At 36.7% G+C, this 26583-nt stretch overlaps 3 protein-coding genes across 8 annotated transcripts in view; 1 reads left to right on the forward strand and 2 right to left on the reverse strand.

The window, feature by feature from the left end:
- Nucleotides 1-1220: 1220 nt before the first annotated feature.
- Nucleotides 1221-9287, reverse strand: LOC109085276 (cysteine protease ATG4C-like). The gene is made up of 11 exons (XM_042725991.1): nucleotides 9135-9287; nucleotides 8665-8788; nucleotides 8446-8529; nucleotides 8030-8263; nucleotides 6084-6411; nucleotides 5923-5993; nucleotides 4705-4871; nucleotides 4493-4571; nucleotides 3786-3862; nucleotides 3165-3284; nucleotides 1221-2828 (listed from the first exon to the last, which is right to left on the reverse strand). Exons 2-11 carry the CDS (start codon nucleotides 8774-8776, stop codon nucleotides 2667-2669), a joined length of 1434 nt encoding a protein of 477 aa, XP_042581925.1. The 5' UTR covers nucleotides 8777-8788; nucleotides 9135-9287; the 3' UTR covers nucleotides 1221-2666.
- Nucleotides 9288-10784: 1497 nt separating this feature from the next.
- Nucleotides 10785-26583, forward strand: part of LOC109092740 (dedicator of cytokinesis protein 7-like) — a 46868-nt gene continuing 31069 nt past the window's right edge. For all 6 annotated transcript variants that reach the window (XM_042725994.1, XM_042725997.1, XM_042725995.1 and 3 more), the window contains exons 1-14: nucleotides 10785-10939; nucleotides 13988-14090; nucleotides 14257-14432; nucleotides 14738-14806; nucleotides 15979-16108; nucleotides 16248-16460; nucleotides 16551-16636; nucleotides 16721-16787; nucleotides 17201-17350; nucleotides 17789-17867; nucleotides 17968-18132; nucleotides 18339-18481; nucleotides 18650-18743; nucleotides 18836-18998. In XM_042725994.1, coding sequence (XP_042581928.1) covers nucleotides 10902-10939; nucleotides 13988-14090; nucleotides 14257-14432; nucleotides 14738-14806; nucleotides 15979-16108; nucleotides 16248-16460; nucleotides 16551-16636; nucleotides 16721-16787; nucleotides 17201-17350; nucleotides 17789-17867; nucleotides 17968-18132; nucleotides 18339-18481; nucleotides 18650-18743; nucleotides 18836-18998 — 1676 coding nt within the window. In that variant the 5' untranslated portion in view covers nucleotides 10785-10901. The remainder of the gene's footprint in view (nucleotides 10940-13987; nucleotides 14091-14256; nucleotides 14433-14737; nucleotides 14807-15978; nucleotides 16109-16247; nucleotides 16461-16550; nucleotides 16637-16720; nucleotides 16788-17200; nucleotides 17351-17788; nucleotides 17868-17967; nucleotides 18133-18338; nucleotides 18482-18649; nucleotides 18744-18835; nucleotides 18999-26583) is intronic.
- Nucleotides 22264-25258, reverse strand: LOC109073118 (angiopoietin-related protein 3-like). The gene is made up of 7 exons (XM_019089290.2): nucleotides 24617-25258; nucleotides 24257-24367; nucleotides 23727-23841; nucleotides 23529-23642; nucleotides 23244-23339; nucleotides 22771-23043; nucleotides 22264-22686 (listed from the first exon to the last, which is right to left on the reverse strand). The coding sequence occupies exons 1-7, from the start codon at nucleotides 25175-25177 to the stop codon at nucleotides 22511-22513; spliced, it is 1446 nt and encodes a 481-aa protein (XP_018944835.2). The 5' UTR covers nucleotides 25178-25258; the 3' UTR covers nucleotides 22264-22510.

Genomic DNA, 26583 nt, shown 5'->3' on the forward strand with positions numbered 1-26583 from the left:
CGTCTGATGGCAGATGGAGTATTCTGATGACGACTTTCATACCTTTTATGGACCTTGACACAGTTATTTACTTGGCAGTCAAATTGACATCCAAAGACAAAAAATCTTTCACCCAAAAAAAATTAAACATTTTTCCGAAGACAAACAAATCAATTAATAAAAAAAATAGAACTGATTGTTGATAGTCCATTCAGCATGGATGGCTGCGCTTTCTCCATTACAGCCTGCAGCAAAAACCTTATGTCATATCCTATCTTGTCAAAATGCAAATCAAAAAGAGAGAGAAGAGAGAAAACTTTATTCAATCCAAATTGCCCGCAGAACGAATCCTCTCACAGAATTCCGCTTCTTTCATCTGTGGAATTCACTCGCCGGAGCAGATTAGATTTTAAGGCATCTGCCGGAATCAATGCCTCTATTGGCAGCAGTGCTATAACAGAGCGACGAGGTCTGGTATGGTGCCGTAACCGCTGCTGGGATACAGTGTTCCCCCCCGGAGAGCATGACTCATTAATCAAATATTCATACAGGCAGCATCATAAAGACAGCTAGAACACAAAGTCTCCTCAAAGCAACCAAGCCTCCCAGCACAAATGCCCTTTCATGTAACACTGACAGAAAGGTTGGCACGTTGCCTCACCCTTAATGTCCCAAACTTCCTTTTTCCCTCTCTCTCCTCCATGCCTTGTTTCCTAAATACAGCCCAGTATGAATTTACTGATCACAGACACTGGAAAACACTATGAGACGATGGGGTTATTGTGCTCCGCTGCTTCTGTCTTCACGACATGCCGTGGTGAGACAAGCAGTGACTTATTCTGTTTGGTCCCACAGAAGGGTAACTTGTTCCCCCAAGCAGACCCTATAATTGAAGGCCATGACCTTATTAATATAAGAATTTGTATTTAACATGAAAATAGCACAAGCATTGCTCAAACGGAACAGAAACAGAGGAATTAACCATGGCAACATTGAGTCCAACAAAAGGATATTTTCTTTCCCGCGGAAAATGACATAATCAGCAGATACAGATTCGTTCCGTTTGCCTGAATGGGTTATGAAAAGGAGTTAACAAGTGCGAGTCATTTTCATTTGCAGTGTTTCTAGAGGAAGATGAGTTAATAGATTGAAAATAGGTCAATAACAAATTTGCTGTACAGTAAGGAATGTAAGAGGAAGAACTTAAAAGAAATCATATACAGACAAATGAGTAGAAACACTTTTTTTTTAACCATATTAGATTTATTGTACAATTCTGAAATTAGCAATTATAAAACTGAAATGTTCACTGTGCAAATGATTTTGGCAATTAAGGTATGGTATTACAACACACTGTGGTGAATTACAAAACCCTTCAAATAGAGAAATGGTGGAATTAATAGGTTTGCACAAACAACAGAAAACACACTTACGCTGGTTAAACACAATATGTGAACACTGTGTTAGGCTGATGATGATACACGGAGCAACTTTTTGAAGCAATGTTGCTGAGCAACTTTGGTTAATGTTGAGGTGAGGCACATGGCCCATGACTGATCTAAAGTATCCAGATAGAACTTTGTTACCCATTCTCAGTGGGAAAGTGCCCAACGAACACTGATCATACAAGTTGTCCCATGTAACATCAGCTTTAGAGCTAGTGTTACAGGTCTGTTCATTGCAGAAGGCTTTGGTTTCATAGGTGTTTCTAACAAAAAAGAAAGTTAATCACAACAATTGATATGGCAGTACAATATCATCATGTTGACAATTTTGTTAAAATTATATCACCAAGAAAAAACCTGAAGTTATATAAATAAGGCATAATTTAATAATAAATTACTCCTCGATTCATACTTGTTTATGTTTTCTATTACACCTTTAAAAATGACACGCTGAGCTACCAAGGAAGGACTGATCCTTTCACATATTGGCATTATACCAATATGTTTGTTGTTAACATTACTGTACTTAATCTTATATTAAGCACAGGTTATGTGTATATCAATGAGCTATGGTTTAATATTTCTTATAAAGCTGGTGGCAGAAAGGGCTTTTTAAAAATCATTTAAGAGTTATTTAGGCTCTGTATTTAGATATATGTGATACAGTGTTTTCTACTCGCTTGTGAAGGCACATTATCCTCCCATTTAACAACATAAAACATGTCACAATAAAATATTAAGTTCTGTGGAGCTAAATCACTACATCATGTATAAATTTCCAAAAGTAGACTATATAGGTGTTTAAGAAAAAATTAACTACATGTACCCAGAGAAATTAAACATGATTTCACGATAACTTTTTTGTTTAAAAAAATTAAAATACATGTATTGGCTACACATGTCCATTGGATTTATACGAGCACACTGAAATGTTTGCAGGTTTAGGTTGTAAATATAACTGAAATCAAATCGAATGTGGATGGTGGTCAGGACCATATGCATGAAGCAATCTCTGTATCAAACTTTGCTTTCATGCACAAACAGATGTGTTGATATCAGAATTGATTCCGTGAAACGGTCAACTCTGTGAAGCTATGCATGCACTGCTTTTGGTCTTTTTTAAAATGGGCTTTTTCTGAAATGACATGAACGTCATATAGTTTAGACCCACAGTGTAAATACAGACTGATCCAGTCTTGATTTGTGGTGTATCACTTGGTTTTGGGTTACTGGCTTGAAGAATCAGAGCAGGACAAAGTCTCCCGAAGTTGTCCCTGCTTTCCTTGTGTCCCTGATGAAAGGCCATTCTCGCTTTTCTACAGCAACCGAAAGTTCATAATCCTTCCTGTGTCCCTTCATAAAGGTGAATGCAGGGTACTTCTCTTTCAATGAAGGCTGCAATATCTGTCACATTAATAAACACAGTTAATCAACCTTTAGAATTTTTTTTTAATTCAAAGGTAGATATGGCAGATTCTCACTTATAATACAGAAGGACAAAACTATACAACATTTTCCCCTCACAGTAGTCTATGCTGGACACATGACAGTCGGACAGTTTCCAATTACGTAGTTAAATGCTGCCACCTGCTGACAGACATTTAAATAACAGCCTTTTTCCAGCTTACAATGGTAATAGTTTCCTGTTAGGTTTTTTTGGACAGTTTTTTGTCATTTTAAAATTAAAGTTAATGTGGCATTTTTCATCAAAACTGAAAGGTGTTTAAAAGATTTACCCACCTTTGACAGCTCGTTGCTAATCCTTTCATAGTGTTCGACATTTTTTGAGTAGAATCCAATCGTACAGCTTGGATCCATTTTACTGAAAGGCATTTTCTTTGGTGATGGGCAATGAAAAGACTTTAAAGAAGAAAAAAATCCTTTAAAATGAGTCAAAATAAGCCATTTATTTCTGTTTATGAGAAATGCACAACTAAAGTATTAGACATTTTTGTCCATAATATCTGTCTCCAACGATGTGTGCATGTTCACGCGAAACAACCAGATTGCAGAAATGAAAGATTTTCCTTTCTGACACATTTTTTGACAAATGTTAAATTCTGCCTGAGATCTTAAAGGCTTAGACAGCTGAGCTAAAAGTATGGCCCAATATTTCTGTCTTTCGCCAGGCCACTTTCTACAGCACACAAAAGCGTAAAAATAAGTTATGATGCTGAAATATAAAATCGTTGGAGCTATATAAAATATGCTGGAGCTGATACAAAGTACAGAACAATGTGTAAATCTCTTGTGTTCGGTAATTGAGTGTGGAGGTCTACTTTCAGATTCATCCCCTTAAGTACAAAAACTATTAAATTCACATCACTGTGCGGCGGTCAGCTTTTTGTAATTCCACATTACCTGCAGAGGGAAATCGCTTGTGCTGACATCCACAAAAGACTGACAGTAATGAGGATCCATGTAAATCAAGCTGTCATCTGCAAGGACAAAACAAAAGACAAGTTATTCAAAAAACACAGTGATTATTATAATGCATATCCTTGCCCAATTTCTATGCAGAGCAGCTCAAAGTCACCCACCTCCGCAGCGCTTCAAACAATCAAACGTGAGAATTTTTTTGGTCTTTCCTAAACACGCTGCGTAATCGAATCTGGTTATACAAGCACATTCTTTATGCCGCAAAGCGGGCTGTCATTTAATTTTGGTGTAGAGAAATTACTTTTACAAACATGCAATTATATTAGATCATTTGCATAGGATGAATGGAGACGGCAGGCTGAAGCTGGCAGGGAGAATGTATTGCTTGTCATTCAGGAGTGTATTTCAAATTGCTAAAATGTAAATGGGTAAATATTGACTACCTACATGTACAACTGAAGGTTTCCACTGGCTACTGAAGGTGATGGAGAGTGGGCTACTCTGGGTAGCTCTGAAATCTATGCAAGCTGCTTATGTAAATGGAAAAAGCCCGCTATTTCAGGTACCCTCGCATGATGAATGGCGAAGCATTTTTGATGGGTTCGGGAAAAATAAAATAAGCTTCTCTGATGGCCGCTGGCCTTCTCTTTGCATGCATTCATTTACTTAGTCTCCCATGAAAGACTAACCTTGAAATCCAACAAAATAGTAGGCCTGTTTAGGCTTCCCGCCGATGATGCCGATACAGTACTCTAAGCTTAATATGCTCTAGTGAAAAGAAAAAGAGAGTTGTTAAGATCACAGTACTGAAATCGATAGCCAGATCTTTAACAAATATTTTTCTCTTTGTCATTGTATAATCTAATTTGTAGTTGTAGAAGGGTGGTTTCCAAAGCCTCACCTTGACAAAGCTCAAGTATTCTGGGTTGATTTTCTCTCCGCCGAGTCTCACAGGAATGAGGAGGATGACAGCTCTACTATCAGGGGCAGCTCCAGAATTGAGTCCCTGAGGATCACTGTGGCTGCCCGTCTGCCCTGAATGGCTATCGATAACATCAGCACTGTACACTGAAGACAGTCAATAACAGAGGTCAAAAACAGGTCCTTTGTCTGTCCCTCTCTCTGGTGAGTGGGACAAATACAGCTGTTACTAAATTTAAGTGTACTTGTGTCAGTACATGATTAATCTACAATTGTATGATGTTTGTTAGTTATCTTATATTATGGAATATTACGTTTGGGTAAGTTTGTTCCAATTGGGATTTTAAAAAAAAAAGTATATTATACTTTTATTCAAAAGTTTAGGGTAGGTAAGATTTTTTTAAATGTTTATGTAAGAAATGTCTTATGGTTTATTTGATTAAAAATATAATGAAAATGGTCATATTGTAACATCTTATATTTTAATATATTTTAAAATGTAATTTACTCCTGTGATGGCAAAGCTGAATTTCAGCAGCCATAAATCCAAAGTGTTGATTTGGTGTACAAGAAGCCTTTTATTTTATTTTATTTTACAGTTGAAAATGGTTGCGCTGCTCAATAATTTTTCTGAAAACCATGATACATTTTTTTTTGCAGGACCTCAGGATAAATCATGATGTTCAAAAGAACAGCATTTATTAAATATATATATACAGACACACACACACACTACCGTTCAAAAGTTTGGGATCAGAATGATTTTTTATGTTTTGAGCAGAAGAGACTTCTTTAAAAAACATTACAAGTCTTACCGATCCCAAACTTTTGAACGCCAATGTGTGTGTGTATGTGTGTGTGTGTATATATATATTTTTTTTTTTTGTATTTTTTTTGTCCCTCCTCCACAGACATACATTTTTTATAAACAATACAGTATTGTCCAAAAATATGCTTAATGTAATTTTTTATGAAGCTTATATTAAATGTACATTTTTGTTTCAGATTTGTTGACTAAATTTAACAATCATATATAGAGAAGATAATTTATACTGTATATAGAATCTCTAAAGAAGCACAAAATTGCTTTCAAATACAAATTAGTTTCAATTTTAGTAAATTTTGGAAGTCTTCTGTTAATCATATTTGCCCTTCTGTTGTTGTTCCGTGAAAGATTTTAGATTTAGATTTTTCATACCGGTGCAGTCCTGTGCAACATAAACGCTTATCCCTTTCAGCCTTGCATCTACTGCTTCATCAACAGCTTTTCTGAGGGAAAGAGAAGAGTGACAGGGTAAGAGAGATATTTGACAATCATCATAATGAGGAATGAGTAACATAAAATAATGCACTTTTTACCGGAGTATGTGTGCCACCACTGCTGGGCCGTACCAATCTCCTGCTCGTTTTCCAGATGCCATTCCTAGCTGCACTAGTCTGTGGATGCCCAGCTGTGTTGAGGGTGCGTCCCCAAACCAGGACACAATGGTCCGGTGATATGCCTCTTGCAGGTACGAGTCAGCCTCCTCAGCCCCTCCTTGAGCAGCAGCACAGATAGGCTGGGTGACCTGCGCTCTTTCCCCCTGAATGGAGGCCTCTAATGTGGACACCAGTCTTCGTGCTGCACTGCTGGTCCATGTCTCTGTGTCCAGAGGCTCTAAGGTCAGTGCTTCTGACCAGGTCCAGTCTGGTGATAGAGAATGTTTTAAAAAGTGTATTTAAAGGATCATGTGACACTGAAGACTGGAGAAATGGCTGCTGAAAATTCAGCTCTGCCATCACATGAATAAATTATATTTTAAAATGAAAAGCGTTATATTTTCAATTCTAATAATACTTCATAATATTACTGTTTTTAGTATATTCTTCATCAAATAAATGGAGCCATAGTCAGCATAATTCCTGTCTTTCAAAAACATCACCAACGTAAATGATTCCACACTTTTGACCAGTAGTGTAATTATAATCTTTATTTTCATAATTACCTTACAAATGATATCTATTAAGAAACAATGCAGTAAGAAACAATGGAGCAGAAGTCTTTCAGAAGTCCTAAAAGTTTGTCCTAGATTTCAGAGTGACAGACATATTTAAATTTGACTTTTAAATAGACAGTGGGGCTTGTGCTTTAAGAACAAAAGTCCAATTACGATACTCAGCTTAGTCAGTATTTCACTTTTATTACATTTTATCCTCACAAACAGAGTGGGTGTCTGAAATGGTGTAAGTACAAGTGCTGAGGGTCATAAAGGTGCCGGACCTGGCTGTGGGGCCATAAGGCAATGACCTTGCTACTTGTCAAGGCCTGTAATTGGCTAATAAGTATATTTTATTAGCCATTAGCCTCTTTATAGACAGATATTTCTATAATGACATATTTCATTATAGACGTGGGCTCTGGATGACGCTTCAATGTTGTTTTTTGAATGAAGGTATTAAACTGGCAAATGTCGTGGCCTGTTCACCATATTACACAAAACTGCCCTCCGTCAATCATATGAGAACTCATTCATTAGAGAGTGACAACCTCTGACACTGAAATACCCAACCTCTGAAATGAAAAATTAATACACAATTTCAGTATGCAAATGAGGAGATGAAAACTTCGGCTTCTTAGATTTAAGCAACAAACACCTCAGAATGGTTTTTGCAGCTCTCACATTGACTGTTTTCATATGAAAACTGTTATATTCTTTTTTTTTTTTAAATTCTACTGTTTAAACAAATTGTTTGGCCAAAAATAAAAATGTGAAAAATGAAGTAATCCACATGACTCTAGTCCATCCAATCAAACACCTTGTTAAGCAAAAAGCTGTATGTTTGTAACAATAATAAATTCATCATTAAGACATTTTAACTAAAATTTGAGTCCTCTATCCATAATATTGCTTTCTCCAGTAAAAAAGTAGTTTCGTCTGAATTAGGAGAGAAGTATATGCACAGATCAAGCATGGATAACATGCGAACAGTTCTAAACAAATATTTTGGTGAGAAGAAAACATAGGATGGACTTTAAGGATGGTCATTAAGGACTCTAAATGTCATAATGATGGATGTTTCTTACAAACACACAGCTTTTCACTTCACAAGATGTTAATAATGGACTGGAATCATGCTTTTATCTGTTGTTTGGACACTTTCTGACAGCACCTATTCTCTGGTGAGCAAGTAACGTAATGCTAAATTTCTCTAAATCTGTTCTAATGATGAAACTAACTTATCTATGTTTAGGAAGGCCTGCCGGTGAATACATTTTCAATGTCACATAGAAATACATACATTATACACATATGACCCGATCTCACCTCTACCCAAGATGTGAAGCAAGAGAGCCTGGGCCAAGATCATCTGCCCTGCCCGGAGTGTACAACCCCACCCACAGTCTGAGGTGATGGTGGAGCCAGGAAGAGCAGGAAACTCTTCTCGATAGGTCAGCCAAACTCGTGAGGTGAAGTCCTTGCGAAATCCATCAACATTACCTGTTACAATATCGTCATCTAATGCCTCGGCAGTGCAACTCTCAGTAGGGCTTTCATCATCTGAGGACAACAGTTAGCATAAACATTCCATTATACACCTAGAATATTAGTGGGTAAATTTTATTTTAAAATGCAAGATATATTAAATATTAAACATAAATTTAATATACACAAATAAAACTTTGTGAAGCGATTTGACAGATTATCAAATCGGTTTAAACGTTCTGTGTAAATCATCTTACCCACAGCCTTGAAGTGGTAGCATTTCCCCAACAAGAAAACAGGAGAATTACGGCTGAAGGCAGTTTTTGACTTAAGAGCCCAACCTGAAGGGTTAAAAACACTTCATGATTAGTCACGTGTACAGGTATGTCAATTTTGTGACATGTGAAAGACTGTCAGATGAACCGGAAATTAACACGTTAACATCCTAGTGACATGTAAGATCTCTCGTTACGTACTATATTTCACATTGTGCCATGCTGACATAACCTTGGACTTCAGTTTCTCCACCTCGTCGGTCCCTTTAGTCTCCATTTGAACAGCCACGGAGCAGAACCCATCACAACACATACGATGGAGTTTCTGTGAAAAGTTTTCAGTACGGCCAAAACAAGTTAACTTCCATCGTACTTGGAAACATGCCATTGATTTTACTTTCTTTAATGCTTAGATGACATTTCCACCACAAGCATTAATGCGATAACGTTGCATATGAAATAACCATCAAATCACTGGCAAGAATTTTAACATAACATTAACAGAAATGCATCTCAAGATAACTGTTAATGGCTGACTAACTTAGCATGCTAATTAATCAGCAAACTTGTTCAGTTTACAAAACTGCCAACAATAAGCGTAAATGCAAACAAGTGGCGAATGCTTTGTAAAATAAGCAATTAAACAATTAAATATAAACTTTAAAACATACCTGCTCGCATGTCTTGTTATACTTATCTCACTGTGCATCTACTCACTTCTGTTTACATTTTGAGGAAGCGGCCATCTCGTTCGATCTCGCGGTATTTCAGATATTCTCCCGTCTGGCGCTGTCACGATAGTGATAGGACATCTGACTCAGAGCCATCTCTCTACGGCTCCGGTCTGACTCATTTCCACTAAACGGTTCTTTTGAATTATTCTTTCTAAAGAACTGTACAATTTTTTTTAATAATAATAATAATAATAATAATAATAATAATAATAATAATAAATTATATATATACTTTTAAAATCAATTTCATCTCTCGGCTGGAAAGTTTTTTTTATGTTATAATAAAATAACATTTATTAAGACCAACTTAATCAGCATACTGATAAAACTGTCATACAATTAAGTAGCAAGAAATAATATTTACAGTGTGTCTTTATTTGTAAGACGTTTGTTATTTGTCTTTTATGAGTTTGACAGTGGTTTGACATTGTTTTTTGAACCGGTTTTGTGAAATTTGTCTATTACTTAAGGTTTTCTGCACATTATAAGCATTATTTTGCTTTTTACGAAATATCATTATATTATTTATGATCAGAAGAGTCAAAATGGAACAACCACTATTACAAACCCGATGTGTTTATACACCAATAAAGCTGTCATTGTCTACAGATTACACGACTGGTGGAAGTGTTAACGGATGCATTTCACACTTTTCCCTACACAGATAGCTTCCTGTAAAAGAGCCCTCTATTGTACGCACAGGATATGAATCACTGGGAAGACTCCAACCCACGATCCCAAAAGACCGAAAGATGGTGTGCGTTTATTTTTCCGGCTTTACGGTACGTTCTCACCTCTCTTGTGCGTCTGGAGCGCGTTATTTTCATAGACAGTAAAAGAAATGGACACAGCGACCCCATTGGAACTCAATTGAGACAAGTGAAGCCCGTTTTTAGCGATTTTTAGAACTTCCGTTTCTGACGCGCAGACTCAAACTAAGCTTGATGACGTCAGCAACCTGTCTGACAGATGTAAACCTTCTAGTAGCTGTGCGTGCAAACTGCCATCGTTAATCTTGCAGAGACGGCGAGCTCGAGCGGGGAGTTCTTTGGCCTGAGTGAGCAGGAGTAAGTATTCTGATTAATTATTTTGTATAGTATTTTAAAGATGTAACGCCAGTACGCCATATCTCTTGACGTCTCCCCGATTGCCTGCGAGCTTCTCCTCCTGTCTGTACGGTAATTTCTCTACTGTGCGACAGAGAGTCGAGTGGTTATGACGCAATCGTTAGCCTATTTTTTACAAAAACTGTTTCTACGGGGCCATAATGTAACATAGAAGGTAATGGAGCCCTTTATACATTGTCGTGTATCTTTAGAAATAAATAATGGACAAATGGAGTCTTTAAACGCCTCAGATGTAAAGTTATTCGCTGTCAAAGTGACGCAAAAGTGAATGGGAGTCAATGGGATGCTAACGCAAGTGAAGTTCTGCTACAAGATGGCGGCACGCGGCCGACTTCAACTTACGGTCGACTTCCTTGCCCCCTGGTTATTTTCCCCAGCCGTATTCCGACAAGTCCCGCCCCCGGCTTTCTCTCTGTTTATTATGGTTACTACGGCTTTATGAGTGACTTCTCAACTGTCCAATCACAGACTTAATCTAGGCTTCAGGAGGCGGGGCTTGTGAAAATACGGGTACGGGAGGGGAAGGAATATCGCGGCTGGAGCGCTGGAGTTACTCGAGCACTCAGCGGCTACAGTCATGGCTGAGCGCCGCGCATTTGCCCAGAAAATCAGCAGGTAAGGATATCTAACGCACTTCCAAGCTATTTCGTTTAAATATATTCTCCCAGCGGCCTGCGACCATTCTTTGTCTGCTGCCTGATGCAGCTGGCGAGCGTGCCAGTCTTTCCCAAATAAGGCCTAGGCATTGAGTTAGCTGGAGCAGACGCTGAGTTTATAGGCTGTGTCTCAAATCCTAGTGAGCTGCCTACCCAGACTACACGTTTTGGTCTAATAGGCGCGTTTGGAATGCCGTCTAGGTAGATACCTTACTAGGTTTTGAAGCACATCCATAGAGATGCCCGAGTGACCCACCCTAAGCTGCAAGACAGCAGTATGACGCCTTTGTGCTTCTGTGCATTAAAATCAGACTTTATCCATGGGTCTATAATCCATAAATGCGCCTTTTGTTAAACCCATCTAGGGATTTAACGATGCAGACGAGGGGGAATCAATGAAATGCAGGGTTTATTGTTTGTGAGACGATGGCTTGACATACTGACACATCGGGTTGATCATGAATTGTTAAACTGTCAGTATGCAAGCATATGGTATACATTAGTGTAGTAGTCAATATACAGTCATATAGTATATGGTTAGTGCACAACGGCTTTGATTACAAGACGATGATGTTAAACTCAGAAGTAAATAACGAAACTGAAAAAAAAATGTAAACAATGACCTTAAGCCTGGAGATCATGAGTAATAATTATGCCTAATCATTTCTGGTGTATTATGGAGAACACCATTAACTGAGAAGGGTTCAGGATTTCTTGCATGATATTGATTGTTTGCATTGCTGTTGTAGTCATGCAGCTATTTTAAAGCCTTTAAGACTATTTCAGACTGAGATCCAGAATGGCTTGTAATACAGTGTATGATTAAATTTCAAGCAGATACTTTTCCCTGTAATGACACCGTGTGATTAATGTTTAGATCCGTTCAGATTTTGGCTAGTGGCCCACAATTTGTGGAGCAGGGGCCCTAGGTTATCACAGTAGACTATAATTAAGTCTCATCATTGGCTCAAAAACATATCTTTTCTGTCGAGAATTCCTTTGTGATGTTAAGTTAGAGATTAGACCGTTTAAGGATTTAAAAAAAGGAAGTGACCTTTTAGGATCCCTGGTGGTTTCCACAGTCTTGCTGTTTCCCCGATGCTTGAAAATGCTGTTGTCTTCTCAGTGACGTGTAATAGGATGATTAGATCAGCTCAGTATAGACTTCATGGCACCTGGGGCCATGATTCCAATCGTTACTTGTAACTTATCCAAAAAAAAAAAAAAAAAAAAGTGTTTATTGATATGATCAAAGAAAATAGCTATGTGTTTTGTTTTATTCATAAGACAGTATACAGTAGGTATTACCCATAATATAGAATCCAAAAAGCCCCAGAAAAGTCAGTGTCTATCTAATTATATTTTACACAAAGCAAAACTGAAAGCTCTAAAAATCTTGAAGTTCCCCTCTTTTTAGTGAATGAATTGCTAATTAGATATTCAGATGAAATCTGAAGCTTCTCTGGAAAGTCACATAAGCTGTTTCTCATGGCTCTGTTTACTTAAAAGCAAGCCGTTTCAGAGATGTGTGAAATATGCACTGAAAGTCATGGTGTTAGCCGGAGCCTTGGTAAACAACACATCCGCGTGGGCTAATCATCTGTTCCCTCTTCAGGAATGTCCAGCCTAAATAAAGGTCCCTCCAGAACCAACAAGGGCACAGGGGGCAGATTTTTGTTTCAGTGTACGTCATTCTACATGTATTAGAAGAGAGACTGACCTGTGCACTACTATACTACAACAAAGATATTCTGATAAAACTGTACATTTTAAATTGGTAAATTACTGTAAACCAGACACATTTATTTTATTTAAACCTTGGTGGTATTTTTATTTTTATTTTTTGCCTGTACTTTCAAGTGTGATTTGTGTATGGTCATCTCAATTTATATTTTGGATTAGATTAAATACAAGATAGAATATTTTCCAAAACCATGAACTAAAACTGCTGAATGAATGAAAAATATAGAAAATAGTTGGCACATTTTTCCAGTGCATAATTTTTGTGAGCTCAGTATGCTCTATATTAGTTTGATGTGTCACAGATTGTTGTTATTTACAAAAGCCTGGGCCAAGAAAAAGATCATAAGACTTTGGCTATATTTGGAATAGCATACTTCTTGTACCATTTTAGCAGTAAGCAGTTTGTATACTGTATACGATATGATTGGAGTTTTCTGAATGCTTGGAATATCTGGATGTGTATTGCTGTACTGTACTGTTATCAAGCCATTTTCAGTGGGATGAAAAATCTGGAAATAATATAAACAATCAAGTCTTTCTTGACTGATTTGTTGGCTCATGTTTGTAAATATTTTTTTACATACAAAGTATGCAAAATAATAACCATATTATTTTCTACATGATGATTTAATGGCACTGACTTCATGTGACAACAATATTATATGCATCCATGTTGTCATTGCATTCAGCTGTTTACCGTTCAGAAGTTTGGGCTTGGTATGATTTTGTTCATAATGTTTTTGAAAGGCAGCATATATTTAATATTTGATTCAAATACAGCAAACAGTTGTTTTCTATTTTAATATATTTTAAAATGTAATTTGGCAGAATTTGCAGCAGTTATTATTACTCCTGTCCATAGTGTCACATGATCCTCAATTCTAATATGCTGATATGGTGCTCAAGAAACTTTCTTCTTAATATCAATGTTGAAAAAAGTTGTGCTGCTTAATATTCATTTTTATTCTTTTTAAAAAAACGTGATGCATTTTTTTCAGAATTCTTTGACGACGAGTTTAAAAGAAAAGTAATTATTTGAAATAAAAATGTTGTAATGTGATATAATGACTTTACTGTCACTTTTGACCAATTTAATGCATCCTTTTTGAGTGAAAGTATTCACTTATAAAAAAAAAAAAGTAGTGATCTCAAACGTTTGAACATTAGTGTTTATAGTAATTGAGTATTTCGTTCATAGAGTGAGATCATGGGATTCTTATCTGTTTTCTATTATAATGGCATCCTATGCTGTCTTGTTCTCCAGGACTGTAGCGGCTGAGGTCAGGAAGCAGATTGCTGGTCAGTACGGAGGCTCACCTCAACTTCTCAAAAACCTCAGTGTGGGTGGAAATGCAATTAGCAATGCTGTAAGTACTATATTTTAAAGAGAATATACTTTTCTATCTTAAATCTAAGAGTCTGACACTTCAAAGAGTATTTACCACTATCCCTTCATCATGATACTGTCTTTCTTGGAATATAGCAGCAACGGTCACATTCTCTTTCTGTTCCCCTTTGGATTTCTCCCTACAGATTCCTCTGACAGAGGCTATAGAGCCAGTGGATTTTGAAGAGTATTTGATCACGCACCCTCCCCTTATAGAGTCAGGACCTCTGAGAGATCTGATCGAGTTTCCTCCAGATGACATTGAAGTGCTTTACACGCCAAGAGAGTGCCGAACTCTTGGCCAGGCTGTGCCCGAGGAGGGGTGAGTGTGTTCAGGGTGGATTGTTTCGAAGAACTGAGGCATACATTAGTATGTCTCTGCAAACCAGCATGTACATAGTTCAAGAGATATTGCTGAACAAAACTAAATTAGATTGTCTGTGTGAACAGTTTTTAATTCTATGCTGTGATTATCTCAGTAGTCGTATAGGCCTAAAAGCCTTTTTTACATATAAATGAATTTGTATATTTGTTTGCACATAAATATGACAGCTGTCATTTATTTATTCTTATGGTACGCAGGCATACTGCTTTAACATATTTTACTCCTCTTAAATAATTTTCCAGTGAGAATGATTCACACGTTAGAGACTGCACCCGGTCTTACACTGAGGACTGGGCCATCGTTAACCGCAAGTATGATGCTTCACTACATCTGTTCTCTATTTAGAATTTATACAGCCCTTTTCTCCTGATACATGGGGTTCTGATGCATGGTTTCAAATATGGAAAATGTGTTAAGTGGAGCTGAAAGTGTTATGTTCTTAGTGCCTCTTTGTGATTAACAGATGTTCCAATCCTGCGGAAGTATCTGTAACACTGTCTGTGGATTTCCGCAGGCAAAAATTTTGTGTGGGCCTGCTCATGAATGACAAAGAGGAATTCAAGTGCATTTTGCCTACAGTCTTTCTTCAACATGCTGCTTTTATGATACTTTTCGCTGGGGGTTTTAGCTCTGCTCAGGAGACAAACTCAAGCAGCTTCCTAGATATTTATAGGGCCTTCATAAGTTACTGTGAATAAGTTTCCTTGGTGATTCTTAATTGATAATCCCAAAGTCTTATCTTGAGCGAGTTCATATAATAGTTGTTACTGTAAACATGTATAGTAATCCAAACATATACTGATTATGTTTACCCAGTCATTGCGAGAAAAGTAAATGGAAGTGAAGTAATTACTGTCATTAAGGTTGAAAGTTTAGCTTAAGCCTGCAAATTTTCACATATAATTGTGAACTGAATTTGTGTAATTTTATCCATTAGTGACCAAGCACCACTGAACTGAATTTTAACATTGCTATGTAAAATACTCATTACATAAAATACAGATTTTTTTCTTTACTGATAAAATATAAAAAAGTGATAGTTTCACATAATACTTATATTACTTAACACATGTGTTCACTTTTTTTTGTTGCTATGATTAAACAGAAGTCTCTTAATTCAAAAAGAAAAAAGGCATTATTTTTTAAATGTCTAATTATGTCATAAAAATGCTTTCCATGTCAATTTTTATTTATTTATTTTCATTCATTTATTTTGCTATTGTTAAAGGGATAAGTTTCTTAATTCTAAAAAAGAAAAAGAAAATAATTTAGGCTTACCTTTTTATTTTTTGAACCCCTAATTATGTCATAGAAATGCTTTTCATGTCAATTATTATTTATTTATAAAAAAATCTTAAATGATATTTTATCATTGCATATACATGAGGGGATATTTGGATGTAACATTTAATCAATACATTTTATTAGGTCTCTTTTTGTATACTGATTAGCACACAGGTAATTAAGTATTTTGGATGCACAGGTACCACAAGTTGGGCACCGCATTTAATCCCAACACTTTGGATAAGCAGAAGGAGAGGCAGAGAGGTTTACCCAAGCAGGTTTTTGAGTCTGACGAGTTGCCAGATCACAGCAGCTATCAAGATGATCAGGTAAACCTGTCTTTGCTACTGTTGCATGTTATGTAAAGTTTTTTTTTTCTTCTTAAGCCCAGAAGAATAATTGCACAATATCCCTTTGAGTTTCTTTTTGAATTCACTGAATATAAACACTGACTTTTACATGTCACAGGATGATCTGAAGCGAAGGTCCATGTCGATTGATGACACTCCACGTGGCAGCTGGGCTTGCAGTATATTTGACCTGAAGAACTCTCAGCCTGATGCTCTGCTGCCTCACCTTCTGGATCGAGTGCCCAACGAAGAAATCGACCACCACAATGAGGACCAGCGCAAGTCAAACCGCCATCGAGAGCTCTTCGCACTGCATCCTGCTTTGGATGAGGTAGAGCATGACATTTTGTTTCAATATTTCCAATATTGTGTCTAAAGATATGGATTGCCAAAACACTTGATTTAATCTTTTTTTATGTAGGATGAACCCATTGAGCGTCACTGTGTGCCTGATGTTCCAAAAGAACATTTTGGTCAAAGGCTTCTTGTCAAGTGCTTGTCCTTGAAGTAAGTGGGGAACAGCTTTTGTGGACTGAAATGCAACGCTAATGATTACAACGTTACTGATATGATTCTCTTCTTCCTTTTAAGGTTTGAGATAGAAATTGAGCCAATATTTGCAAGTTTGGCCTTGTATGATATCAAAGAAAAGAAAAGGGTAAGCTGTTCAAACAAAATTCCCTGCGTGATGTACAAGTGAAAAGTTATGTAAGAATATAAAATAATAAATATCAATTAATTCACTGTTAAAGTGAATTATGGTGGCATAAAAATATACACAATGGATTACATCAAATGTGCAAATCAGAAGATAGTTTTCTTTCTTTTCTTTTTTTTGTGTCTTTTAAAATTGCATTTATAAAACCAATTGTGATGGGATTAAATTTAGATTTTTTTTAACCCAATGGGTTTCCATAAGATACATTCAAATACAAGTTACATTTATGTGTAAAGGAAATGTCACATGATGTTGCCAACTGATTTCAACACTAGAGGGTAGTAGTCACCTGATTTTATTTGTTCCTTAGCACTTCCTCTGACATCCTAACATTCTCCTGTCTTCATCCTCAGATATCAGAGAACTTTTACTTCGATTTGAACTCTGAGCAAACAAAGGCCATGCTTCGACCGCACATCCCATCTGCTGCTATCTCCACCCTGGCCCGCTCTGCTGTCTTTTCAATCACCTACCCTTCACAAGACGTCTTCCTTGTTATCAAGGTTGGTTACATCATTCAGCATCATTCTTAACATTCAGAGCCCTATTCATGAGCAGAATATGTATTTTGTTCTTTTGAACTTTATTAATGAATCCTGAAAATGTATCATGTATCACAAATATATATATAAAAAAACAGTTTAAGTTCAACAAAAAGAAATATTTCTTGAGCGTCAAATCAACATATTAAAATGTATTCTGAAGGCTCGTGTGAATCTGAAGACTGGATAATATAAACTATATATATTATATTTTATAATTATGTATTAAAAAAAAAGATTATTTCATGCATTGATGTTTTCAAGTCGGTATGGCATTAATGTATTTATTTAGTGTACAGTTTTTTTTGTAGTTGCATGTTTGATGATCATTGCATTGATTTTAAGTTAGCATTGATGTTCGTTTATTGCTTAATTTGAGTGTTTTGAGTTTGCTTTCAGCTTGAGAAGGTGCTTCAGCAGGGAGACATTGGAGAGTGTGCAGAGCCTTACATGGTCTTTAAAGAGTCAGATGCCAAAAAAATAAACCAATAACAACATATACATACATCACCAACCACCACCTAAATCAATCCAACCAAGCATACTTACTTTTATAATATTCTCTTCTCCGGTACTACAGAATAAGGAAAAGCTTGAGAAGCTGCGCAGTCAGTCTGAACAGTTCTGTCAGCGACTAGGGCGTTATCGGATGCCCTTTGCCTGGACGGCCATACACCTCATGAATATAGTGAACAGTGCCGGCAGCCTAGAGAGAGACACAGAGCTGGAGACGGGGCTGTCAGGTGAGTCTTTAAATGATACAGATGGTTGTGCATGTTTATCCTGTACTTGTACTTAGTTTGAAATAATTTTTCCAAACAATATTTGAATGAGTGATGAAGTAATACTAGTCCCATATTTCATTTTGGCTGTTAATGCCATACCACAGCATTTGATCTGATCTCATAGTACTGAAGTTTTAACTACTTGATTTTGCACTATTACACAGAACGGAAAGGCTCTTGGTCTGAACGGAGGAACTCTAGTATTGTGGGACGTCGTTCGCTGGAGAGAACCACCAGCGGAGATGAATCATGCAGTTTGACCAGCTTCAGACCAGCTACCCTGACGGTCACCAACTTCTTCAAACAGGTCACGCTGTTATTCAAAAAACAAAACATCCTAGTATTGATCATGTTCATTGAAAGTTGACTGTCCTTCAGTCAACGGTCGTTGCATAGGTCAGACCGCTAAAGCTAATAAATACTCCTGCTTTTGACATTAGAATAATTTTTATGTTTTATTAATATATCACATTAGGAAGGAGATCGACTAAGTGATGAAGATCTCTACAAGTTCCTAGCTGACATGAGACGGCCATCCTCTGTGCTGCGTAGACTGAGGCCCATTACAGGTAGAGCTCTTTTAGCATGTTTATTCAATAGATTTTGGCCATATTAACATTAATGTAGTGAGTTATGTAACTGATTTACTAAATACCCTCAGCCCAGCTGAAGATTGACATCTCACCAGCCCCCGAGAATCCTCACTATTGCCTGACACCTGATCTGCTCCAAGTGAAGCCTTACCCAGATAGTCGAGTGCGGCCAACAAAAGAGATCCTGGAATTCCCTGCCAGGGACATTTATGTGCCCAACACCACTTACAGGTATAAATGTCAAGATCAATAATTTTCAACCTTTTTGACTCCAACACCCACCCATTGTCCACAATAATATTCAATAAGTTACCCTATTCGCTAAAATTACCCTATTCATGTGAGACTTGAAATGAAGATTTTGATGTGTAGCACTTTTTATTTATAGCACACATTTAAGATAACTTTTAAAGACACATGGTGTACACTAAAGTTTCTGGACTCACAGTGTCCTAGAAACCAATATTTTAAAGATTTAGAAAAGAAGAAGATTTTGATAAGGAGAATAAAGGTAAGGATCATGGTATTCAGTAGTAGTACAGCACATCTCTAATGTATATTAGCACCATATGTTGTTTCTTTTGGGATTTGAAATAGAGCTAGGACCTGGTAAATGTGATGTGTGACGTCAGACCTTACAAGCAGATAGCCCTAGTTTTGTTTTCTAAGCTTAATCTATGTACATTTCTAGTTTTGTAACTTCTAGGGTCTACTAGAATGATTTCACATGATTTAAAGTAAAAAAAAAACCAAAAAAAAACACTTTGATTCCTGATTTTGTAAAGCCTGCCTTTCTGAAGAGTCCAGTCAGCTCTTAATTGGTCATCTGGTACAGTCTGTTGTGTAAAGTAAATTTTATTTATAGTGCACATTCAAGTGCTGAACAATATAAAATAAATTTAAAAGAGAAAAAAATTAAAAAGAAACAAACAAAACAGACAATGAAACAACAATAAAGTGAGATTAAAATGCTGAAGAGACGTTTTCAACCTCGATTTAAAAATGGTAATGGAAGGTGCACGGCGAATGTCCAAAGGCAATTGGTTCCACAGAAGGGCGGCAGTGACAAAAAAAGCTCTGTCACCCTTTGTTTTCAAATGGGAATGAGGGACAAAAAAGAGCCCTATCAGCGGATCTTAAAAGTCTGGTGGATGACAAAGGGATAAGAAGATCTTTAAGATAAGATGGAGCTTGATGGTTAAGAGCATTAAAAACAAACAACAGAATCTTAAACTCAACTCTAAAATGGACCAGAAGCTAGTGAAGCAAAGCTAAATTTGGCGTGACATGGTCATATTTCTTTGCCCCAGTCAACAGCCTTGCAGCTGCATTTTGTACCAACTGGAGGCGTGAAAGTGATGGCTGAGGAAGACCCAAGTACAGTGAATTACAGTAATCTAAACGAGAGGTAGTAAAAGCATGAATAACCTTCTCCAAATCTTGAAAAGACAAAAACGATTTAAGTTTGGAAATGACCCACAATTGATTTGTTTGGATAAGACTAATTCTCAGTTAATAACATTCCAGGTTAAAATGATTGCCCAGCTCCTTAATGATATCCGTCCTCATTTTTGGGGGACCAAAAACAATAATTTCTGATTTGTTCTCATTGAGTTGGAGAAAGATTTCTGAGATACATTCCAACAAAGGTTGAATGGAATCACCAGCTTTTAGCGGCAGGTACAACTGTGTATCATCAGCATATAAATGAAAATAATTATTGTGCTTCCTAAAAATATCCCCCAGAGGACGCATATATAAGTTAAAAATTAGTGGCCCCAGAATAGAGCTCTGAGGTACTCCACTTATGATTGGGGCAGATGATGAGGAAAACTTGCCTAGCTCTACAGAAAAAGAAGAAACGATTGTGGTTGTTAAACCGTTTGCAGCATGTGTCTCAAATATAACTCCCCTTACCATAATTGGGTTTCAACTCCCAAAGCTTTGTGAGCAGCTGTAAACAGTATTATACATCTGTGTAACTATGGTGTAATTATTGGAAGTCCACATAATGTTTTTTTTTTGTTGCCCTTGAAGTGAAAAAATAGCATCTCCTTGACATAGCGAAATCACTTACCCTACTGTTTGAGGGCAGACCAAAGCAGCCAATAGCCAGGGATTATGAAAATGTGTATCATGGTGACATTGCTAAATCACTAAAATAATGGCAGGGTTACAAATGAGGTATTTCAGGCAAGTGTTTTCTCAGAACCACTGGTCTAGATCATATAAATTGGCCTCATACTCCAACACAAAGAAGTATACAGTATATTATTTTTAAGAAATGCCTTGTCTCACTTTTTTTTATTGCTAAGTAACCAGAGCACTCTCTGTGTGAACAGACGGCCTCACTGCTATTTAAGCTTACTAATTTAGTCAAGGTTGACCAGACAAAGATGCCTATGCTCTGCAAGTTGACATAACCTTTCATTCAGAGGGCATGTTTGTCCGCTCTCAGCCTGTGCCAACTTTGTTATCTTCCTCCGCACACACCGCATAGTCAGCCTTGATTTAGATGGTGCTGACTTGGCAGATTGGGACATGATTTACTGCAGACAAACATGCATGTTCTAGATTTATCACACTTGTCATGTCTGTTGCACATGCAGGTCATATTAATGTTAATTATAAAGGGTTGATTTCCCACACAGGTTAAGCTCGATCCTCCTGCTGGATTATTTATTTATTATCAGTTAAATTATTTTTTTCCTCCCCCATGAACTAACAGTAGTCTAAACTGTCCGGAAACTGGTTTATTTCAGTTATATGAGCCTGCAGTGAAGTTGTTCATATAATGTTTTCTTTGTTGAGAAGATATAGTTTTAATTATTAAGTGAAATTTACAATATTGCCACTTTAAAAAAAAAAAAAAAAAAAAGGTTTGCCATGTTAGTCCAAGTATAGTTTAAGTTGCCTTATTGTCTAAATGTGTTGCTATAAATATAATGCACCTAACTACCAATGAGAAACATTGTGTAAACAAAATATATACAGTACAGCTGAGTATGTACAAAGCATAACCAGGAGTCAGTATTACTCCGTAACAGAAAGAGGCAAGCAAAAGATCCAACTTCAACTATAACAGCACATTTCTTGGTAACACTTTGTAATAATTTTCAATATTACAAATATGAATATATAATATAATATTATATATGATTTAATATATTATATTATAGTTGTGTGTTCATAAGCATTGTAGTCACGATTTAATGGATATTACAAAGTGTTACCCATTGGTTTTTTACTGTTTCACATTTGTGTAAATTGCTTAAATATTTAAAAACTTCAAGTTAACATACTGTATGTGAAATGACATTTAGAAGATCTATAGTTGAGAGCAATGTAGTTCTATAATATTATCCATATTGTCTACAAACTTATTGTTGATTCTTGTAGACTCTTGATAATAACATGCATCAAATCCTGTTCCAGAGGTGTGATCCGCCGTGTGATTTATGCCATTTTAACCTGTTCAATATTCGTTTTTTTTTTAACAACTTTTCTTGATCAGCAAACTGTAAGTTGATGACCTATGAATATTTCGAACTAACACATGCATGTTGCAATACCCCTTTGACTTGGTTTTTACCCTCAACCGGAGTCAATAACCTGTTGCAGTTGCATCATTTAGTTTCTGCTGTCTTCAGAGAAACGGAAAAGCTTTGTTGGCCAGTGTCTGCTGCCAATGTGACCCCTCTGATTGATTCTGAATTACCCAATGGAGAGTATAGGTTCAGGGATTATTGAAACTGGGTTGATGGTCTGATGGTGATCTTTGTGGATTTGAGGGTATAGGAGCTTCCTTTGGCTGGGTTCCAGTAGATTCCTTTCCTGCGCTGGTGCCGAGTCCTTGACCTCATCCAGACGTATCTCCCATTTAAGTTGGTGTCCCCACATGCATCAAACCACCAACCTCCTGAAACCAGCAAACAGTTAATATTCAAGGGATGTTTAGTTGTATATTGAGGGATGTTAAATATTAATTTTGACCATGTGATACCTGTGTAGTTGCGTGCGCAGTTTGACTCGTCATGATTATCGTTGTCTCTTTCCTTGGTTGAGAACTTCATGCCCGTGTGGTTGCTCATGGCATCAGGCAGATCTCCAGACAGAGGTGCCACGTGAAGGGCGTAATCAGATGCAGGACCTTCCATGGTGAATGTGTACTCTATGAATCTCTTTTCCTTCTTCCAGTCTTCCAGTTCAATGTGTAAAATGTATTGTCCTTGTTGAGCAATGGAATAAATCTTCGCCAAGCCAAGCCAGAACTCTTCTGTAATACAAAGATATTTTTCCACTTAATTCGTCAACAGTTGAAGATGCATTGTAAAACAAAAGCATAAGCTGTTTATAGATAATCAAACCTGTTTCTTTTCTTTTCTTTTTTTTTTTTACGTCTGTGTGAACTGAGAAAAGCACAGTTGCGGTGATAGAGAAGGAAGCATCTGACATGACACAAAAGCACATACTTACTTTCCAGTTTGCCAAATCCATATTCGTATTTTTCCCATGACTGGTCAAAATCAACAGAACCATCCTCCCTCCTCTGAATGACTGTGGCTGCATCATCTAAAAATAAAGAGTAAATGTAAACTGCAAAAAGAGAATCTTGTATTGAGTTGGATAAGAACAGTGATAACAGCACATCCATCTTAGTTAAGAAAGTAATTTCCTTGTGCCTTTTGTCTTGTCTTGTAGTTTTTGTAAATGATGTCAGTAGGAAGTCTGATGATTAGATGCACATTATTGGTCTCTTACCAGTACTTATCTCACAGTAAACATAGAATGGCTCAGATTGATTAGGTTTGATTGGGTAAATGCCACTGGTCCTTTGCCCTCTTTTGAACACATCACTGCAGTCCATTGGAAAGTCTAAGCAGCAGAACACACAGTTGATGATTTCGGATTTATTAAAGCAGCAGTTTAAATTACTTATTGATTTTGTGCTGTTATTACCATTTATTTCTGCAGTTCCATTGGTGGAGTTCATTAAGTAACGAAAAGGATCAAGTGTTTCTGGATTTAAATCCAAAGGTTTTTCCACTGTGTCTTGAAAAGAGTCATAGTTCATCTGAAATAAAAGAATACTTATTCTCAGTAAATGTAAAAAAATCCATGAGAGTTAAACTAAGAATTATTTTAAATTCAATCAATATTCAATAGAATTTCTTATTACTTGACATTGACGTTATTAAAATATAATTTATTAAAAAGATAGTTTTAATCTGTTTATTACAATATAATAAAATCAAATTCTTAAAACAGAAAATACATTTTATAATGTATTAAATATATACAAAATATTTTGTTGGCTGGAAATTGTTCTTATTGCAATCTCTATTGTATGTGTGCCTTAAATGTAAATTCATTTGTCAAAGATGTGGGGACTCTTTTAAATAAAAATGCTTTGAATGATAAATTCAAAATACGTAATCCTTAATTTATAATGAAAATAACATTAATATTATAGAAACAAGAATGGATACCTTATCCTCAAGACTCTTAATTTTGGTCTTCTGGTAACTGAGCTGTTCGTGTTGCTCTTTAACAGATTTAAGCAGATCTGTAATGGTCCTTTCTTGTGTTTCAATCACATCCTGCAATAGACAAGTTGTTAATGCAGTAAATGCATAACTGGATTCAACTGGAATGGATGCCTGTACAGATATATAATCTGTTTTATTGATATGCATTGATTTAGTTTTTGCTCTTGCCATCAAGTGTGATTTACATGCAGTTTTAGCCATTCATTTTAAAATCAGTATTGTGAAGCCCTGTAGTTATAATGTGAGATTGAATGGTTTCCATTTTCAATAAAAGTTCAGAATTGACCTTACTCTACTCACCTTCAAAGCAGCAATCTCGTGAAGTTGCTCCAGAGGCAACATGCTCTGAGACAAGCCCTTCAGCTTCTCCTCCAGCCCACCAACCTTGCTGTGCAACTGGCTTCGCTCTTGGAGGATGTTGTTGATTTTGGAGTTGATCTCCAGTGACAAGTTTCTGATCTCCTCATTATTGGCCTTCAAAAATACGGTCGTCTCCTTCAACTTCTCCTCTTCCTCTTTGATTTCACTGGTGACCACTGAGAGCTGGTAGAAGGAGCGATCAAAAATGTTGAGCTTCTGGAAGATGTCGTTGATCTGAGACTTGGTCTTGTGCACAAACTCTCTGAGGCTCTGGCCGAGCTGGAGAAGACCGTTAGCAAGGAGTCGTACGTCATCTAACATGGCAAAGCGGGATCTAGTCTCAGTTGGCGGTGCGGTGACAAGAAGAGGTGCCTCTGTGGGTACTTTCTTAAGATTGGGAGCCCCGCTTGTTGTTGACAAGCTTAGCCAAAAAAGCAGGAAAATCAACATCATGTCAGGTGGTTTGAAGGCAGATTTGTTCACTGCGTCAGTCCGTTCCATGTCCCAAAGTCCCAAAGTCTTTGTACTCGTCTCTTTTAGCCTGCGTTTCTCACTACTCCTCTCATCTCCTACTCTGAGAACAACACCAAAAGCAGAAGAGATTCCTCAAAATATATACTGCTACATGGAGAGGGGGAGGGACCATTTGGTAATTATTAAGCTGACTGAGCTTGAGCGTCCTCCTCCCAATCTGGAAAGTTTACTTGGTGCAGACAGTTTACAGTTACACACACACACACACACACATCCATAACCTGGCCCCTGGTTGCCTTTGATAAGCAAAGATGAACAATGCTGATGAATCATCCTGCCGATCGATCAAATCATCAACATGGCCACTTGGTGCACTGTGCATGTACCACTGCAGGGGAATTAATAATAAAAGTATGCAATTTATGGTTCTGGCTTTGATTTAATGGTCTCCTGAATCAGCGAAGCATCACTCTCAGGTGCCACTGAGAGGGTCTGCATGTACAAGCAGAATTGTCACTGAATCTCAGGACGGTTCAGCTTAGGTGGTAATAGAAATGAGCGATGACTGAAGTTGGGGGAGTTTGTGCCATTTGCACTGATATGTACAGGGTTTTTATTTACTGCTACTTCATATTAATCTCCCTTCAGGCTTCAGCAGGAGATTAGTATTTATTTATTTGTTTATTAAATTTTTTGTTAACTTTTTTCCCTTTCTGTTGGCCTGGTTGGGCCAGTAGTTTAGGAAGAATTAACTTTCTTTGTTTTCTTACATACTAGATTTTTGTTTGTTTGTTTGATTTTTTTTTAATATATATTAAATTCTCATTTTTACAAAAAATTACTAGGCTTTCAGTTTTCAATAAACGATACAGGTATAATGCAACTTCGTGACACCTGTATTCATAGACACACACATATTTCAACAAAATCTCATCTATGTCAGCCATTTAGGACATGTTACATTAGTGAAGAGTTTTAATTGTAAGAATTTGCAACAAGAATGTTCAGTTAATGTTTTAGCCTTAGTTTTCTTTGCTCACATGTGCTGTGATTTAAATGTTTAAACTTAGCAGCTTGTAATGGGGATGCGTCATGGCCAAATGTTTGCAAACCCACTTAATATGGAACTTACTGTTAAACTATTGAACCTGTTATTTTTGAACTATTTGATTGTTTAATCTTTTAATTGTGGAACAATGTCCACTCTTTAACACTTTTGCAGACAGATTTAGTTTTGTATATGAGATAAAATTATATTTAACATTGCGACATTCAGCTGATATCAAGCATTTAGCACATTGTTATCTGTTAGTACAATTCTGAATACATAATGCAGTTTGAATGGTTGACCATATTTACATGCTCATTATCTAATTCAAGTCCAAATATGTGTAATATAATGTGTGTCTGTTTGAAACTATCTTGGAAAGCTG

This window comes from Cyprinus carpio, chromosome B6 (genome assembly GCF_018340385.1).
Source record: "Cyprinus carpio isolate SPL01 chromosome B6, ASM1834038v1, whole genome shotgun sequence".
In the NCBI taxonomy this organism is placed as follows: Eukaryota; Metazoa; Chordata; class Actinopteri; order Cypriniformes; family Cyprinidae; genus Cyprinus; species Cyprinus carpio.

What these genes read in the sequence shown, in the direction of transcription:
- LOC109073118 (XM_019089290.2), bottom strand. Translation starts at nt 25,177, where the DNA reads ATGGAACGGACTGACGCAGTGAACAAATCTGCCTTCAAACCACCTGAC. An exon ending in TGGAACTGCAGAAATAAATG is followed by an intron (nt 23,643 to 23,726) that starts GTAATAACAGCA and finishes TCTGCTGCTTAG; the next exon opens with ACTTTCCAATGGACTGCAGT. An exon ending in CTGCGCACGCAACTACACAG is followed by an intron (nt 22,687 to 22,770) that starts GTATCACATGGT and finishes TGCTGGTTTCAG; the next exon opens with GAGGTTGGTGGTTTGATGCA.
- LOC109085276 (XM_042725991.1), bottom strand. Translation starts at nt 8,776, where the DNA reads ATGTGTTGTGATGGGTTCTGCTCCGTGGCTGTTCAAATGGAGACTAAA. An exon ending in ATGGCACAATGTGAAATATA is followed by an intron (nt 8,530 to 8,664) that starts GTACGTAACGAG and finishes TTAACCCTTCAG; the next exon opens with GTTGGGCTCTTAAGTCAAAA. An exon ending in CTATTTTGTTGGATTTCAAG is followed by an intron (nt 3,863 to 4,492) that starts GTTAGTCTTTCA and finishes TTGTCCTTGCAG; the next exon opens with ATGACAGCTTGATTTACATG.